This window comes from Rhipicephalus sanguineus, chromosome 5, assembly GCF_013339695.2.
Source record: "Rhipicephalus sanguineus isolate Rsan-2018 chromosome 5, BIME_Rsan_1.4, whole genome shotgun sequence".
Taxonomy (NCBI): Eukaryota; Metazoa; Arthropoda; class Arachnida; order Ixodida; family Ixodidae; genus Rhipicephalus; species Rhipicephalus sanguineus.
In genome coordinates this window covers 69,405,292-69,421,132 of record NC_051180.1, presented here as the reverse complement: position 1 = coordinate 69,421,132, position 15,841 = coordinate 69,405,292, and the positions used below count along the sequence as shown (strand labels likewise).

Sequence of the window (15,841 nt, the reverse complement as noted above, 5' to 3'; positions counted from 1 at the left end):
GCGGCGCGACAGTCCTGTGGGCACTTGCGAATTGCGGCAAAGCTGCCTTTCAAGCTCCGTTACGGTCGAACAGTCAAGAGACAACGTCAGATTGAAAGTGGTCCCTAGATTTTTCTATATGCTTCACCTCATCACATTCCCGTATTGCGGCAAAGCTGCCTTTCAAGCTCCGCTACGGCCGCAAATGTATTAACTCAAGAAAACGCTAGTTCCAACATAGAGATGAAAGATGCGGCAGAGGTGGGGGCTCAATTAATGCTGTTTTGAACCTGAAATTTGGACAGGAAGTCCGAAAAATCGGACGCCGAAGCATTTTAGCATCCAAAATTTCAGATGTTCTTATATATCAACGTCTACAAGGCAGATTTGCAACTCCGGACTTGACGGGAGCACATCCTTGTCCGCCACATCAGTTGGGTTTCCACAGAAGTTGAAAGAGGAAGAGAGGCGGAGGAAATGGCATCTTTGCCTATCACATGTGAAGTGTTGTCGGCAACACTTTGGTTGCACCAAATCATGTACATAAACAGAATTCAGCCTCTACATTGCCGCATTCTTGATAAGACAACTATGAAACGCCACCCCGCCAGTGTTTCATCAACCTAGCGAAAAGAAACCCTTTCATGTTGCTATCTCATAAGAATATACTTAGGAATCCTCTCTTTCTTTTCTGCAATTTTGCTTCCAAGTATTCGAAAAACATTCTAGAAATATTCGAAAAATATTCGATTCGCACTCACACATCAATATTCGAATTCGCTTCACACCCAAAATTTTGCTATTCGCACAGCTCTAGTTTTCAGGCCTTAAGAAAATATGTTTGGCGCAGTTTTGGCGCAGAACGGTGAAGATGTAGCAGGATGCAGCAGGTTTCACGTCTTGGTGCAATTTGGCACAGCTATCACATCAGTGTTACACATTCAGAGAACACACTTATACACAAAATGCACATATCAAAAAGATTATCATGTCAACAACACCAACGCTCATTATCATAAGCACCGTGTTGTGTGGTTCTTCCCCATCCGTCATCCTTGGTCCTACACTCCCAGTTCTTTGAACGAATGTGGCATTCCTATGTCTGTGGATACACGTTAGAGACATGCAATGGGAGCACAAGTTAGCCTGGTCTCACCTGCCATGTTGGCAAAGAAGATCTCCTTGAGGGCCTGAAACTCGGTTCCTTCCTCTTGAGATCCAAACATGTCCTGGCCTGGCCACAGCTCTTGGCCTGCTCGCAACAATGCCACTGCCTTGGCTGTTTCCCTGGCCTTAAGTGCAGCATGGATGCGGGACAAAGCATCAAGCCTGTATTGACATAGTGAAAGAACCAGCTAATTAAAAGCAGAAATGAGTGTGTGCACTGAAGGAATTATTTATTAGTAGGGATGAGCGAATAGTAAATTACAGGTTCGAAGAGAATCCGAAGCGAATAGTGATTTGGTCGAATAATTTCGAATCGAATCGTTAGAATAGTATATAGCACATACTATTAAGAAAAATGAGCATTTTTATCATGACCCTTGCACAATATTTTTAAGGATTGGAACTAGGTATGAGTGAATGTCACTTTTTTGGTTTGAAATGAAGTGGAAGCAGCCTTGAATAGTATCAAGATTTGAATAGCAGTAGGGTGCAAGTTATAAGTGGTGCAATACGTTACAATTTAAAAATTACTATACTTAGCGCATATACGCCCATATAACACGCTTTTAAACTTAAAAGAATATGTACATTTAACCTTGAAGTGTGGCTTCGGGGCAGTGCAGATTTCCCCTGGATGGGTTGTTTCACGGCACAACAACCAGGCGCTGCAGTGAAGCCACCTTTACAGAAGTTATGTGCGGTTCATTTCGAATAGTACTTCGAAATTTCAAATAATCTAAATTCGTATCGAAGCGAATTCGAATACTTTAATATTCGTTCGAACATTCGAAACAGCCGAATATGCGCCCATCCCTACTTATTAGTACTGAAAAGCAAACTGTAACAAACTTTTCTCAGGCAAAATACACTATAAATAGGTAAATGAGCAGTTTACTATACTATAAATCAATGTATAGGAGGTTTATTTATGGTGGTCAAAAAAGAGCTTCGGTCTGAAATTGCATGAAAGCAAGGCAACAATATAAGTAATAACACTTTTGTTCATTGAATGCCAAGCTTTCTGTTTTCAACACCCTGCGTGCATTATGTCTGAAGAACAGTGCAAGATCCAGAACGGCATTGTGAATTTCAATCGCTGCTACGCAAGCCTTGTAAGTTGGCTGTATCACAACATATTTTATAGAGCTGGCAGCAGCATGGCGGGCAACTGCGAGCAGCTTGAAAAAAATCGATTGGCCAATTCAAACTTGTTGCAGCAATGCACTCCTCGAAAAACTTTAATTTGCGATAAAAGCACCTACTAGTTCCGACCACTCTCACAAAGAACTTATCCCATTCTTCGAGAGTCCGAAATAGCCTCTGTTTAGTTCAGAATCATGGAGAAAGAGCTTTGTGATATGCCAAAATAAGCAGTACAGTGCAATCAGTGACACCCTTCTTCTTCCCAATACTGTAAGATATTAGCCTTGTCAGCGACGTCTGTTTCCTGAACAATCGCCATCGCTTACAAGTTAGGCGAGAGCTCTTTGCATTTAATGCTACTGTCTCTATGGCGACAAAGACCTCAAATCAGGTGCTGACAGAAAGCACGTGAAGCATGAATAACAAAACTACACTGGTTGTAGAGTGCACACTGTGGAATGCGGTAGATTGCTCGCACGCATGCTCTGTCTCCCTCACTCCAGAGGCAAGGAGGAGAACATTCAAGTTCCCATTTTCCTCCCTACCACTGCTGCAGAAGACGCTGGTCTGCTTTGGCAGCTGCTCACTCTCACGCAATGCCTAATCAGAAAAATACATTCACAAAAGCCGCATAACTCAACCATGGAGTGGCCGAAAAAAAAAAACTTGTTTCGGGCGATGCCTGTGATCAGTCAACAAAATTGTCCAGCTGTCACTAATCCCATTAATCGGGTTTGCAATCGCCGGGCGGATTCTAAGGGCTGGCGTCTTGGCCCTCCGAAAACGCACCACGAAAGCGCGGACAATTTAGAGTTGGTCCTTTGGTGCGCCAGCGAACAGCGGTTGTGGTCTAAAGACCGAGTCAGAGCCGAGAGCCGATAACACAAACGAAAACGAAATATATTCTCAGTTAAGGCAATATAAATATCACAAACACATGCACACTCGGCTGGTACCAGTTACAACTTCACAATATAACTCAGATGGTGTTTACACAACGGAAACTAAACAAACAGATCACACGCTACAAATGCAATCGCATGCATTACAACTATTCAAGGACAGTTAAAGTACCGAACGTACAACGGCGTATCCAGTCCACAACTCTTGGACGGTAATGGAATGCTTCTCTTCTAGGAAACACTCACGCCAGCTCCAGCGTTGATGGTTGTAGCTCAACCGTCATCGTAACTTGTCACGGCTCACACAGCGTCATCATCGGATTCTTCCAGATCGACGATCGACTGACCGCACAACATCACAAATACGTCTTCTTTGGCTGACCGAGCCACACTCAGCATAACTTCACCATCTCCGGCCGACTGACTCACTCACTCCTTCACTGACTGACTGACTGGTCGTCGTTTGCGCGCTTTTATCCCCTCTCTCCCGGTTTCTAGAAGCGTCGGGAGCGTTCTTCGACGTGTAGTACAACGAAGGCTAGGGAAAGGGCGAGAGCTTTCTCGTAGGTTCGAATCGCGGCGGCGTCGCTCGGCGATGCGTCATGCTTCTCTTTCCAGGCTTTACCGGGCGTTTGATCGCGTTGTCTGCGTCTGGCTTGAGTGGGTGAGGAGGATGCAGCGCGTCGGCGTCTTTTGTTGCTTGTTTTTTCGTCGTTCGAGTTTCTTGGGCGAGCAGCTCGTGCCGTTCTGTCTCGCAGCCGTTTGAAAGCGGACGCGCGTGCGCTTTATGGGCGCTCGTTTGTGACACCAGCATAGATCACTCGCGCGCGTGGCCTCGGAACATTTGAAGAAGCCTGCGGCCTGACTGAGAACCTTTACTAAAGAAGTGTTTTAGCCTCTCTACTGTTACTGTGCCCTCTCCGAACTGGGTCATAAAACGGGGGATGTGCTCACCAGTGTCAGCGGTTAGAATGTGTGCGTGTTTGTGTGTTTCTGGTGAAAGGAAGAGAGAGAGCCCAGTGGACGGCACGAAAGAGCAGTGGCCAGTGAGCCTTTCGGGTGCATGAACATTCCATTTTTTGGTGAGTCATATAAATAAGTTTGTGCTGTTTTAATCACCGGTTTTTGTTTTACTAAGCCTCTTTTTGAAATTGGGTTGAGGCAGTTTATTGGAAGATTTATGACTGCGATCGTACAATTGGGAAGACAGGTCAGAAATCGGAAGTCTCCTGGGCATATCGGGAGAGTTGGCAGGTAAGATTATTCGCACCTAAATGAAATCCAGGGGCCGCTGCAAACTTAGGCAACACTGGCGAAGATCGTGGCTGCAAGAAGGTCGATGTGCGGACTGTTGCTGTTGGAAAGAGTACTGCATTTTCTAGAATGCGCTGTTAAAATGCGGTGTTTTGTCGAAGGCGAGAGCGTTGTCACTGCGGAGTACCTCGCTTTTGGTTGACGTGAAGGCCAACGTCGACAATGAAATAAATGTTGTTGCACTGTTCATGTAAACGTCTGGTGCAAATTTGGACGCACAAGAAATCCCAGTGCGGCAGCGAAGTGTTTTTACTGAGCCTGTGATCTCCGATGGCCAATGTTCCTGCACTGCTGGCTTTTTAGTGAAGTGTAAAACACGTAAGACTTGTTCTCATCCACTGCTAGGTAAGTGCTGCTGCGCTGCCACAGGCCGTGTTAATCAGCAAGACAGACAAACCGTTCGGCAGTGTTCTCTAGGTAGGTGAGCTAATGCAGTCGGCAATTGCCAGTGGGCATCATTTATCAAGTGCTGATTGCCTAGAGCATCACGGCGACACATAAGTATTTTTCTGCGACTTCATGTGCCGATTACTTCCTTGCATCCTTGTATATGTTCAAATCAAAGGATGAGGTGATGACGGTACACTGAGCAAAATAACAAGGTTTCATGCTGCAAATTCAGCGCGGCTACAAGAAAAGGCAGAGAGAAACAATGACTACTAACTGCTAAAAAAGAAAGGATGGTGGGACACTTGACCAGTTTTTTTGTAATGCGGAGAGCCTTATTTATTTGTCTGTGTGTACGTGTGCATGTCAGCTGATCCGTATACGTGAGCAGCAGTGTCATTCCCACAAGTAATTCTGCTTACCGGCTTCTACAAAAGTGTATTGTTATAGGTAGGTGTAAAGTGGCCCTGTCAAAGCTCCCTGAACCGTACGGTGAGACATCAGCTAGGTTATACCATGTATGTGTGCCCACAGTCAAGGAAATCGTGCACACATCTGAAGAGCAAGACACAAAGCTACCATAAGCATCTCTAGCCTTGATGCCATCCCCAGTGCACGTATGAGACAGTGACGCACAACAGCAAGCACGCTGACATCAACACTATGGAGATTTTGACTTTGTCCACCACTGTGGCACATCAGTTATGGTGCTTTACTACTGATCAGAATGACGCGGTTTCTATCCCAGCTGCGGCGGTTACATTTTGATGGAGGCGAAATGCTAGATGTCCACATACTGTGCAATGTCAAAACTCCAGCTGATCGAGATTATCCGGAGCCCTCCACTAAGGCACCTCTCATAGCTAGAGTCGCTTCGGGACGTTCCCATAAACCAATTCTGAGTCATTCCAGTTGTGTTATCCCTAGGATTTGTTGATGTCGTTCGAAGAGTGCAACAAATTTGCGCGCGGCGACGTATTACTTGTCATTGAAGTGCCGAGAAAAACAACCATTGTCAGAATACCTTTGCTGATGTGGAGGTTGGTTGTTTATGCTGTTCTTTGCCACTTACTCTGAAAATCGAAACTTGTGAAAAGATACATATTTATGACTTGCTGACAAACATAGCGAAACACAGAAAAACTACTGAGCAATGCATTTTTCTTTCTTTGCTGACAACAAATCCATCCACCAGAAGCGCTACCACAAGTGCAAAAGTGAATGTCATCTGCTACGTGGACCTTGACAGCCTGTTTAGCGTGCTCTCCGCTGGATGGTTTATCGGCTCAAATTATTCGCGAATAGCGCAGCGTGCGGCAGGAAATTTACAATTAAATTTCAAAGTCAGCTAGAAATCGTTCGCTCTTTTCTCGACGAATGATGCCATACACCCAAGTAAACTGCGTCAAATGCCCAAAGACACGGCCATTGGGTGATTTGAACATTTTCAGCTGCATAGTAACCACAGCCACCATGGTGTGCTGCAACGTGTCCGTGCCATGGCACATCGCGGCACAGGCAAGTGAGCTGCACACAACATTTTAGATGCGAAGTATCTTGAGGCGGAGCTCAATCCGGCGGTGGTGGTGGTGGTGGTGGTGGTGTGCGGCGTGACCACCCTTACTGTGCATGCGCATACCCTCTCCACACACCTCCTCTCCCCTTACCCTCTCCACTTTCCCTTTCCCCTCCCCCTTCCCATACCCTCTCCCCTCCCCCTTTCCACTTTTCCTCTGAAACGCAGGCTAGACATGCCGAAATTCTCTCCTGCGCAACGCCGCGATGAGCTCGAGCGCATGCGCGTCCCCTCCCCTTCTCTCTCCTCTTCTACGCTGCCCCCTTCTCGCCCGCCTGTCGACCGCGTTCCCCGCTCGCCCTGTGAGAATTAACAGCCAGGCTAGATGGAAGATACGACGCGCGTAGCGTCCCTCTTCGCGTTCCACGACGCGAGGTCGGTAGCATGCCCAACGAACAACGGAACGCGATCGTGCAAGTGCTCCGGCTTCGCATCGCCTCATGGTCCCCTTTAGCGGGAGATAGTGTAATTTTTTAAGTTGCCTGCACACGCATTCCAAGAAAACAAAACATGCTCAAGGTCGTGAAAGGAGAGAGAAAGCGCTTAAAGTGAGCGACACATCCCTGTAACTCCACTCGTACTTGACAGGTTCTAAAGACTTTTGCAGCAGTCGAGTTGCGAGGCAATAAACTCTGAAAGTGAGGTCATTTGATGGTTACATGGAAAGATGTTGCAGGCCCCCTGAAAAAAATGCACAGGTGCATTTGTTAAAAAGGTCCACGCATGCATAATGATCCATGATTTATGGTGTTTAATGGCGCAAGGACCAAGAATGGCCGAAGAGTGCCAAGGCAATAGTAATGAGTCATTGATGGAGATATGAACTACAAGTCATGTGCATGCAGAATGCCTACTTTTGTTCATTTTCAGTGTTGTCCAATGTTGAGTCGTAGGGAACGACGTCATCAGGCAGCTCCTCTTCGCCTTGAAGAGCCAAGGAAATCCCAGATGACACTTCAAGCCATTCCTGTTGCCGTACTTCTTCACTGACAGCAGCGCCTACAAGCAAAGTCCCGCAAAATGCATGATTTGTATAAGCAGGCAGCTTGAACGGAAGATGAAGGAATCTTATGGCATTTCTGAGTGGTGATTTGATAGTCTTCCAGCAGTTCTACAAAGCTATGGAAAAGAGCATTTGAGCTGTATTTTTTGAAAGTAGTGTTCTGCATTTTTGACTAGTCATTTCTAGTATTAGGTGAGGTTACAAAAAATGACAACGTAGTAATACATCACATGCATATTTGTACTAAGGTGTACTATCGGCATCAAATGAAACCTGAACAGTGGCAAGCATTCGCAATGGTATAGTGTGCATCGTCCAGTCATCACAATGGACAGGCACGCGCATCTGGTTTGGCAGCACTGCACATGTGCGTGCTTGTTTGCGGTGATGACTGGACTACGCGCAATGTACCACTGTGAATGCTTGCCGCTGTTCGGGTTTCATTTGACGCTGATAGTACATGATGCAGAAGGCCGGCAAAAGAAGCCATCAGAAGAACAGGTTGACAACACAACCAGTATCCACACATTTGGAGCAAAAGAAAACAATCAGTTACACAGATAGAACAAAATTCTGGTGCTAGCAGCCAGAGGCATCAGTTACCAGGGAGGCAAGGGTGCGCTTATCCCCCCACCACCCCCCATCATCACTCTACCTTGTAGATGGAATGGTTTCACTACGGGTGCGCTTATCCCCCCACCACCCCCCATCATCACTCTAACTTGTAGATGGAATGGTTTCACTACAACCCCTATCCATCCCAGGTCCAATTCCTTAGCATGTTTGCAACCATGATCGTAGCCAGGGAGGCTATGTGTAAGCTGAATTTTAATGCAGACATGTAGCACATTGCAGGATTGAACCACATGTAAATTCACTTTAAAATTTCGACCACGACAATAAGACTTCTATTTCTGTGCTTCCCTTAATGCACAGTTCACTCAACTTCCAACCGACGTTGTTGATGTGTAGTTACTATCTAGTATGACATATAACAATGATAAAATTGATGTACAGTAAAAGCTCGTAAATTTGACTCTCGTTAATTTGGAAAATCGGTTAATTCGCACACGTCATCTGGTCCCTGTAAATATACGCATCCCTCTATGAGACTGGGTGCTCGTTATTTCGGACAGATTTGACCGCAAATTGGATAATTCGGCTACTTTCAGTCCACTGGCGAGGCTCGAAAACGAGAAAAGAACAATTCGGAACAAAAGTGAAGCTCAAACGCAGCATTGCCATGGACGTCAATTATCGACTTGGCTTGACTTGAGACTGGTTGAACGCCTTTTCTTCAAGTGTGGGTTTGGCAGTGCCGTTTGGTTGCTTTGTTCCCATTGGTGTGCTGCATCGTTGAACGCTGTTTTATCGAGGAACGATTCAGTACGGCTCCTTTAGCTTGATCGTTGCTGGTGCTTTTGCGCTGACTTCTCGTGTGAACTCACTCTCCGCCGATGGCAACGCCGGCAAAGTGGCCCAAGTATGAGGCCAAGGACTTCACCACCAAAGTACAAAGTTTGCGTGCCCTGAAAAATGGGCTCTCCCGACAGGAAGTTGCTCCTGTGCTATGACGTCGGCAAACAATACGACGTGAGTCTCCTGAGCGCAGTTAGCATTATTGCGTATGTGTGGCAGAACACGCCTGCGCACACCATTGCCAACTATTTCAGGCACCGTGGCTTTGTTTACCCGACTCCAGCGATGCCGCGGTGGCCGAAGTGTCGCCGGGCGACGGTGCCGATGACGGGCAGGTTTTCACAAGTGTTATGCCTGATGCAGTGACACTCGACGATTATATCGGCATTGATGATGGCGTTGGCACTGCCGGCTCTCTGACTGATGAGCAAATCGTCAAGGAAGTGATGCATGGCGACGAATCCAAGAACGAAGAGCCTGAAGAAGAGCGGCCACACCTCGAGCCACACAGGGCCCCTCATACTGTGAAGGAAGCCGCGGAGGCCCTTGTCGTCCTTGAAGAATTTTGTTTTGGCACTGCAGACAGCATGCGAGCTGCTGAGCACCTTGAAGGGCTCAGAAAAATTGTGTCCACGCGAATTTCTACTCGAAAACAGACACGCATACGCGATTACTTTGTAAAGTAAAGGTATGTTGAAAAAACTCTTGCATTTATTGTGTTTATTTCGACCATTCAATAATTCGGACATTCGGTTAATTCGGACATTTTTTCCGGTCCCTGGAAATCCGAATTAACGAGCTTTTGTTGTATTGCATTGCAAACAATGTATCGAATGAATTAGGTTGACTGATCTTACTGCCAGTGTTTCTGTCTCCAGCCATATCTTCAGGCACTCAAGGGGGGCTGCCTGCATCTCAACATATTAAAACAAAACTTTCCAAAAAGATACAGACCGCACCTTGGCTGTCATGATGAATGTAACTCTGATACTCAAGCTTTACAGTCAGGAAGCATTGTCAAAACAATGTGACTCAAGTTTACACGTGTAACAGCTCTGTGACTTACTTGCACTAGTCTCCTTTGGCATCTGCTTCTTTGCCTTTTTCTTTGCCTTGGTCTTTTCCTTCACTATAATGTGTCTGTGACCTTTGGCAAAGTGTTGAAGCATCTTGACATAGACGTGAACCATTTCCACCAAGTCCCGAAGGTAGGAGCTGAGTTGATGCACGAAAGAATGGATGATCGGTATCAGTGATATTCACGGAATTATTTTTCTGACTACTACTAAACATTACAGCAGGGAGTGCCAACATATGAGCTGCATATGAGAACGTCAAAGCAGGCGCACTTATACACCATTACACTCTTTGAAATGAGTAGAAATAACTGCATATGAGAACGTCAAAGCAGGCGCACTTATACACCATTACACTCTTTGAAATGAGTAGAAATAAAGTTTTTATGCCCTTATTGCCTCTGAATTCACCTCGTGTCATTGCTCTCGTGAGAGTGCCATACATCAAGGCTTTGTTTTCATGCCAATACGATTGTGGATATGTGCCTTAATATTGTATGATACAGTCAAACCTCGTTAATACGTACCCGCTTTAAACGTACTAATGGTTAAAACGTAGTTGTGAAAAATCCCTGACAAGGCCAAGTTTAATAGAGATTAATGCTTTCGCTGACCGCTTAAGCCGTAGTGGTTCGGCCTATGTCTACCGGTTTGTGCGTACCCTACGTACCACGATAACTTTTTTGCCATAAAGGTTTACAACACCGCTGAACTTGCCGATGCCACAATGTGCCTCAAAAGGTATTCCGTCGTTTTTAGAAGCGCAGAGTTCGGTCGGTCAATTATTCCGACTTGCGCACGATTGCAGCGGCACCTTTGCGGGTAAGCATCAAGAAAGAATGAAGGTGAGATGGCAGCAATGGTTGCCGCCGACGAACGCGCCAGTATGACTTGTCGCCCACCACCCTATCACCTTTAGCTATCTGCTTGGGCACGCGTGCGGCATAGCGCTACTTTAAGCCTACTGCACGCTTTTGGTAGGCAACAGCCTGAGCACGCTGGGCCACGGACTGCTGCCACCTCATTTTGCGGGACCGCGTTCTAGTGCGCGCCACTCCGTAGAAACGAAAGCAGCTTGGCTGTCGCTCAGTTAAGAGTCACGGGTGCCGAGAAACCTAGCTCGCTGCATTGACAAATGCCAAGTGCACATGTACGGTACAGCAAACGTAGCGCTGTTCTAACCATACTGCACGCTTTTATGAGGCGGCAACCCGCGCGTCTCCGTCCGCTGCCAGGACCGCTACAGTATCGCAGAGACGCAGGGTGCGCATCACTTGCCGGAAACGCGTCGTTGCGGCGAATAGCTAGTTGTGTGATCGCGGTTCTGTGCAAGGTTTGGAGCGGAGTGGGTACAGAGAACACTCCCACAGCAGAGACGCACGTACGATACAGCAAGCAGCCCGGCCGTGATGCCGTGAGCTGAGTAGGCGACACGCTGCACTATTGGTGAGGGATGATCGGCTACACACGGTCCTACCACATTCCAACAAAACTGTCAGTTTTAGATCATGGCAGATCGTAGTACAGACGCGTAAACATGTATCGCAGAAAGCCGACAGTGTCCATTCTGTGGCTATGTCAGTCGCTGCGTATCCTGGACCCTGCAATAGTTTCAAAATGCTTCTTCGTCCAGAATCTTTTCTGCGCTTTGGCAAAAAGAAAGAAAAGGTTTTGTGGTGGAAACTTTAGGTAACATTTGCTACGGCACTGCATTTATTTATTTCTTTGTGGTGATGGCATACGCCAGGAGATGCAAATTTGTACTTTGTGATTAATTATGCTACATGCATACAGTAGAACCTCGTTGATACGTTCCCGCTTGATACGATTTCCCGGCTCCTACGCTCGAAATCGCGAAAATTAAAAATAACCCAATACAGCTGTGTGTAATATGTTCTGGTTAATACGTTCCCGGAAAATACGATTATTCGGCAGCAACGTTCAGCACCGCGGAAAACTGGGGTCGTATGATACGTTTTCTACTCAGAAACTCTCATTCAGGTGTGCAAAAAAAGGCCTTCTCAGCGACGGCAGCTTCTCCGCAGTGCCTTTCCCTCCTCTGTGCTTTCTCTGATTTGCTCAATTGTCCCCTCCGCGTCTCTTCCGAATTGCTCGATCGCCGCTCTCTGTCAACCACGCGGCGACGCGGGCCGTCACAATCTTCGAACGGCTTGCCGCGGAAACGCACATGCCGCTGCCGCATCGCCACCGCTGCACAACACGCCGCGACTCGTAACCATAGCAACGCCGCCATTGTGCCTAGTCAATATGGCCGATAATTTCCCGCACACTTTTCTCCCGGAGCGCAATCGTTTTTGGGTTGCTCCGCCCGGCGCAATTCCAGTCGGCGTTCGTATTTCTCTGGCTGGGCAGTTCTGCCTACCAGCGGGTCGTCAGAAGCTGACCGAAAAGATTTGTTCTGGAAGATATCTAGGAGGTTTCTGGTTATCAGACGCTCGCCGCCATCTTTGTGAGGACTCGACAGATCGCAGTACGGGCGCTTGGGGACTTAACCTTCGGTTGCCATTACGCCGGCCGTTATCTTTTAAAGCCCGTTTCGCCGTGCGAGATGGTGCGATTACGAGTGGCGGCGAACATACCAGCACATGTCTCAAGTTAAGACGGAACGCAAACTGATCAGCGCGAGTGTGCGACGTAGTATGCGATAGCCGCGAACAGCTGTCGCTTTCGGGGACGCTTATCACTCTCGCGAGATATCGCATATCGTGTTGTACCGCGATTATTACGTGCACTGCGAAGAGTTGAGCTTGTTAAGCCTTTAGAGGGGCGGCAGTTTTCTTCACGGACGGGGCGAGTTACGCGTGATCTTTCAAACGTACGTGATCGTATCCCAAATGCGTATGTTCGAGAATATCACTTCTGCTCTTCGGCAAACCAAGCCCCATATTTCCAAGCGACAATGCAGAAAGAACCGACGCTCACGTGGCGCAAAGTTTCGTCTGCTGACATGGCGGTAGCGTTTCTTTACGTTTACGCTGGTTGTCTCAGAGTTCGATTTTGCAATATTCGGGTTGTCTCGGGATTTCAATACACGTGACCACGACGTTATTTTCGGTCAGGATCGGAACTAGCTGGCTGACCTCTGGCGGCCAGCGAGATGCCAGGAGTTCGAAAATTGAAGAGTCCCTCCATGTTTTTTGAGAAATAAATGTTTTTTGCCTTTGCACCTCAACATGGGCTTGTCAGCCTCAATTTTTACTGGATTCGGATCGTACGTTTTCCCGGATCATACGTTTATTTTCCGCGTTTTTTTCGGAAACGTATCAACGAGGTTCTACTGTATTGCCAGCCCCTTGAACCATTGCGCGTGTGCGCCGGACGAGGAGAAGGAAGATCTCTCTCCGCTCGGGCTCTGAGCTGAACCGGTCAGCGCTGCAACCGCTACTGAAAATATATCGTGTAAATAGTCTACGGTCTAGTCTACCGAGTCGTCATTCACGTAACATATTTGGTGGAGGTGAACTCCTCGAAGTGCCACTTCGGCCGCCGGCAGATTACTGTCTTGGGCCACTTCGTCGATGCTTCAGGTGTGCAGCCGGACCCAGAGAAAATTCGTGCGGTCACGAGTTTTCCTGTACCCCAATCAGCGAAGGACGTCCGGAGTTTTGTGGGACTCTGTTCCTACTTCAGAAGGTTCGTGGAAGATTTTGCAACAATCGCTCGACCACTCACTGAACTTCTGAAGAAAGACGTGCCTTTTACGTGGGGTCCCGCTCAAACCGCCGCTTTTTCTCACCTCGTGACACTTTTGACAACGCCGCCTATATTGGCCCACTTCGACCCATCTGCTCCGACTGAGGTCCGAACCGATGCTAGTGGTCACGGGATCGGAGCCGTCCTAGCCCAACGACAACAGGGACGCAACCGCGTTATCGCCTACGCCAGCCGCCTCCTTACAGCCGCCGAGCGCAACTATTCTATTACAGAGCGTGAATGCCTTGCTCTTGTCTGGGCAGTCTTGAAGTTCCGCCCATATTTATATGGCACGCATTTCTCTGTAATAACCGACCATCATGCGCTCTGTTGGCTTTCCTCACTAAAGGATCCTACGGGCCGGCTTGGTCGCTGGGCTCTGCGACTCCAAGAATATACGTACACAGTGACGTACAAGTCGGGCCGCCTACACCAGGACGCAGACTGCCTGTCCCGCTACCCGGTCGATGAATCGAGCAGCGTCCCTGACACCGACGCCGACGCTTGCGTCTTTTCCGTTTCTTTACTGACAAACATCGGCGACGAACAACGCAGAGATGCGTCCTTGCGTACTATCATCGAACACCTAGAATCATCGTCTACCGACCGGTCCCATCGCTCGTTCGTCCTCCAAGATGGTGCACTCTACCGCCACAATTTTCACCCAGATGGACCAGCCCTGCTGCTTGTTATTCCGAAACACCTCCGCTTGGCTGTCCTTCATGAACTTCATGACCTTCCAACGGCCGGTCACCTTGGTGTATCGCGCACTTACGACCGGATCCGCCGACGCTTCTTTTGGCCAGGGCTTGCACGCTCCGTCAGAAGATACGTTGCGGCGTGTGAGAAATGTCAGCGCCGCAAGACACCATCGACGCTTCCCGCCGGGTGCCTTCAACCCCTTGACATTTCGTCAGAACCGTTCTTTCGCGTTGGCTTAGACCTACTTGGCCCGTTTCCCCTGTCTTCCTCCGGCAACAGGTGGATAGCTGTGGCCACAGACTACGCCACGCGCTACGCCATTACAAGAGCTCTTCCAACAAGCTGCACCACAGATGTCACCGACTTCCTCCTACACGACGTGATTTTGCAACATGGAGCTCCACGCCAGCTGCTTACGGACCGTGGCCGCACATTTCTGTCGAAGGTCATAGCCGACATTCTGCAGTCATGTAAAACGAGGCACAAGCTCACTACGTCCTACCATCCGCAGACAAACGGCCTAACCGAGCGTCTCAATCGAACACTTACAGACATGCTTGCGAAGTATGTTTCCTCCGACCACTCTGACTGGGACCTTGCTTTGCCGTACGTGACATTTGCGTACAATTCTTCGCGCCACGACACTGCCGGTTACTCTCCATTCTTTCTGTTGTTCGGCCGACAACCAACGTTGCCCCTAGACACCATCATCCCGTTTCCCGCCGTACCGACCAGCGAATATGCCCTTGACGCTATCACCAGGGCTGCTCATGCACGTGAAACCGCCCGCACTCGCCTCTTGACTTCTCAAGAAAACCAACGGCGGTTGTACGATCGCAAGCACCGAGACGTGCACTTCTCGCCCGGTTCTTTGGTCCTGCTGTGGTCTCCCACCCGTCACGTTGGAATGTCGGAAAAACTAATATCTCGATACACAGGTCCATACAGAGTCCTTCGTGCGGTTACCCCTGTAACCTATGAAATCGCCCCTGTCGCCTCGTCGCCTTCATCGTCTATACAGGCCAGCGATATCGTACATGTCGCACGCTTGAAACCCTACCACTCTCCCAGTGACGTTGACATCTGATGCGCCGAGACGGCGCTTCTGCCGCCAGGGATTATGCTACATGCATATTGCCAGCCCCTTGAACCATTGCGCGTGTGCGCCGGACGAGGAGAAGGAAGATCTCTCTCCGCTCGGGCTCTGAGCTGAACCGGTCAGCGCTGCAACCGCTACTGAAAATATATCGTGTAAATAGTCTACGGTCTAGTCTACCGAGTCGTCATTCACGTAACAATATGTACTACCGTTTAGAGCGTAGTGTTGCTCCCCCCCCCCCCCCCGTGCCCGGCAGGTACGTATTAACGATGTTTCACAGTACTATGAACATTTTCGCCTAACCAAAAAGAAAATTACTTTTCAGTGTCTTCACCATTATTCAAATATACTATTAAACCT

The 15,841-nt window shown here is 48.2% G+C and overlaps 1 protein-coding gene across 5 annotated transcripts in view; it reads right to left on the bottom strand.

Annotated features, from left to right (window-relative positions):
- The window catches only part of LOC119393729 (protein timeless homolog), a 528,180-nt gene that overhangs the window by 480,810 nt on the left and 31,529 nt on the right, over window positions 1-15,841 (bottom strand). For all 5 annotated transcript variants that reach the window (XM_049416331.1, XM_049416330.1, XM_049416329.1 and 2 more), the window contains exons 12-14: window positions 9,957-10,105; window positions 7,323-7,467; window positions 1,136-1,308 (exon numbers count right to left, since the gene is read on the bottom strand). In XM_049416331.1, coding sequence (XP_049272288.1) covers window positions 1,136-1,308; window positions 7,323-7,467; window positions 9,957-10,105 — 467 coding nt within the window. The remainder of the gene's footprint in view (window positions 1-1,135; window positions 1,309-7,322; window positions 7,468-9,956; window positions 10,106-15,841) is intronic.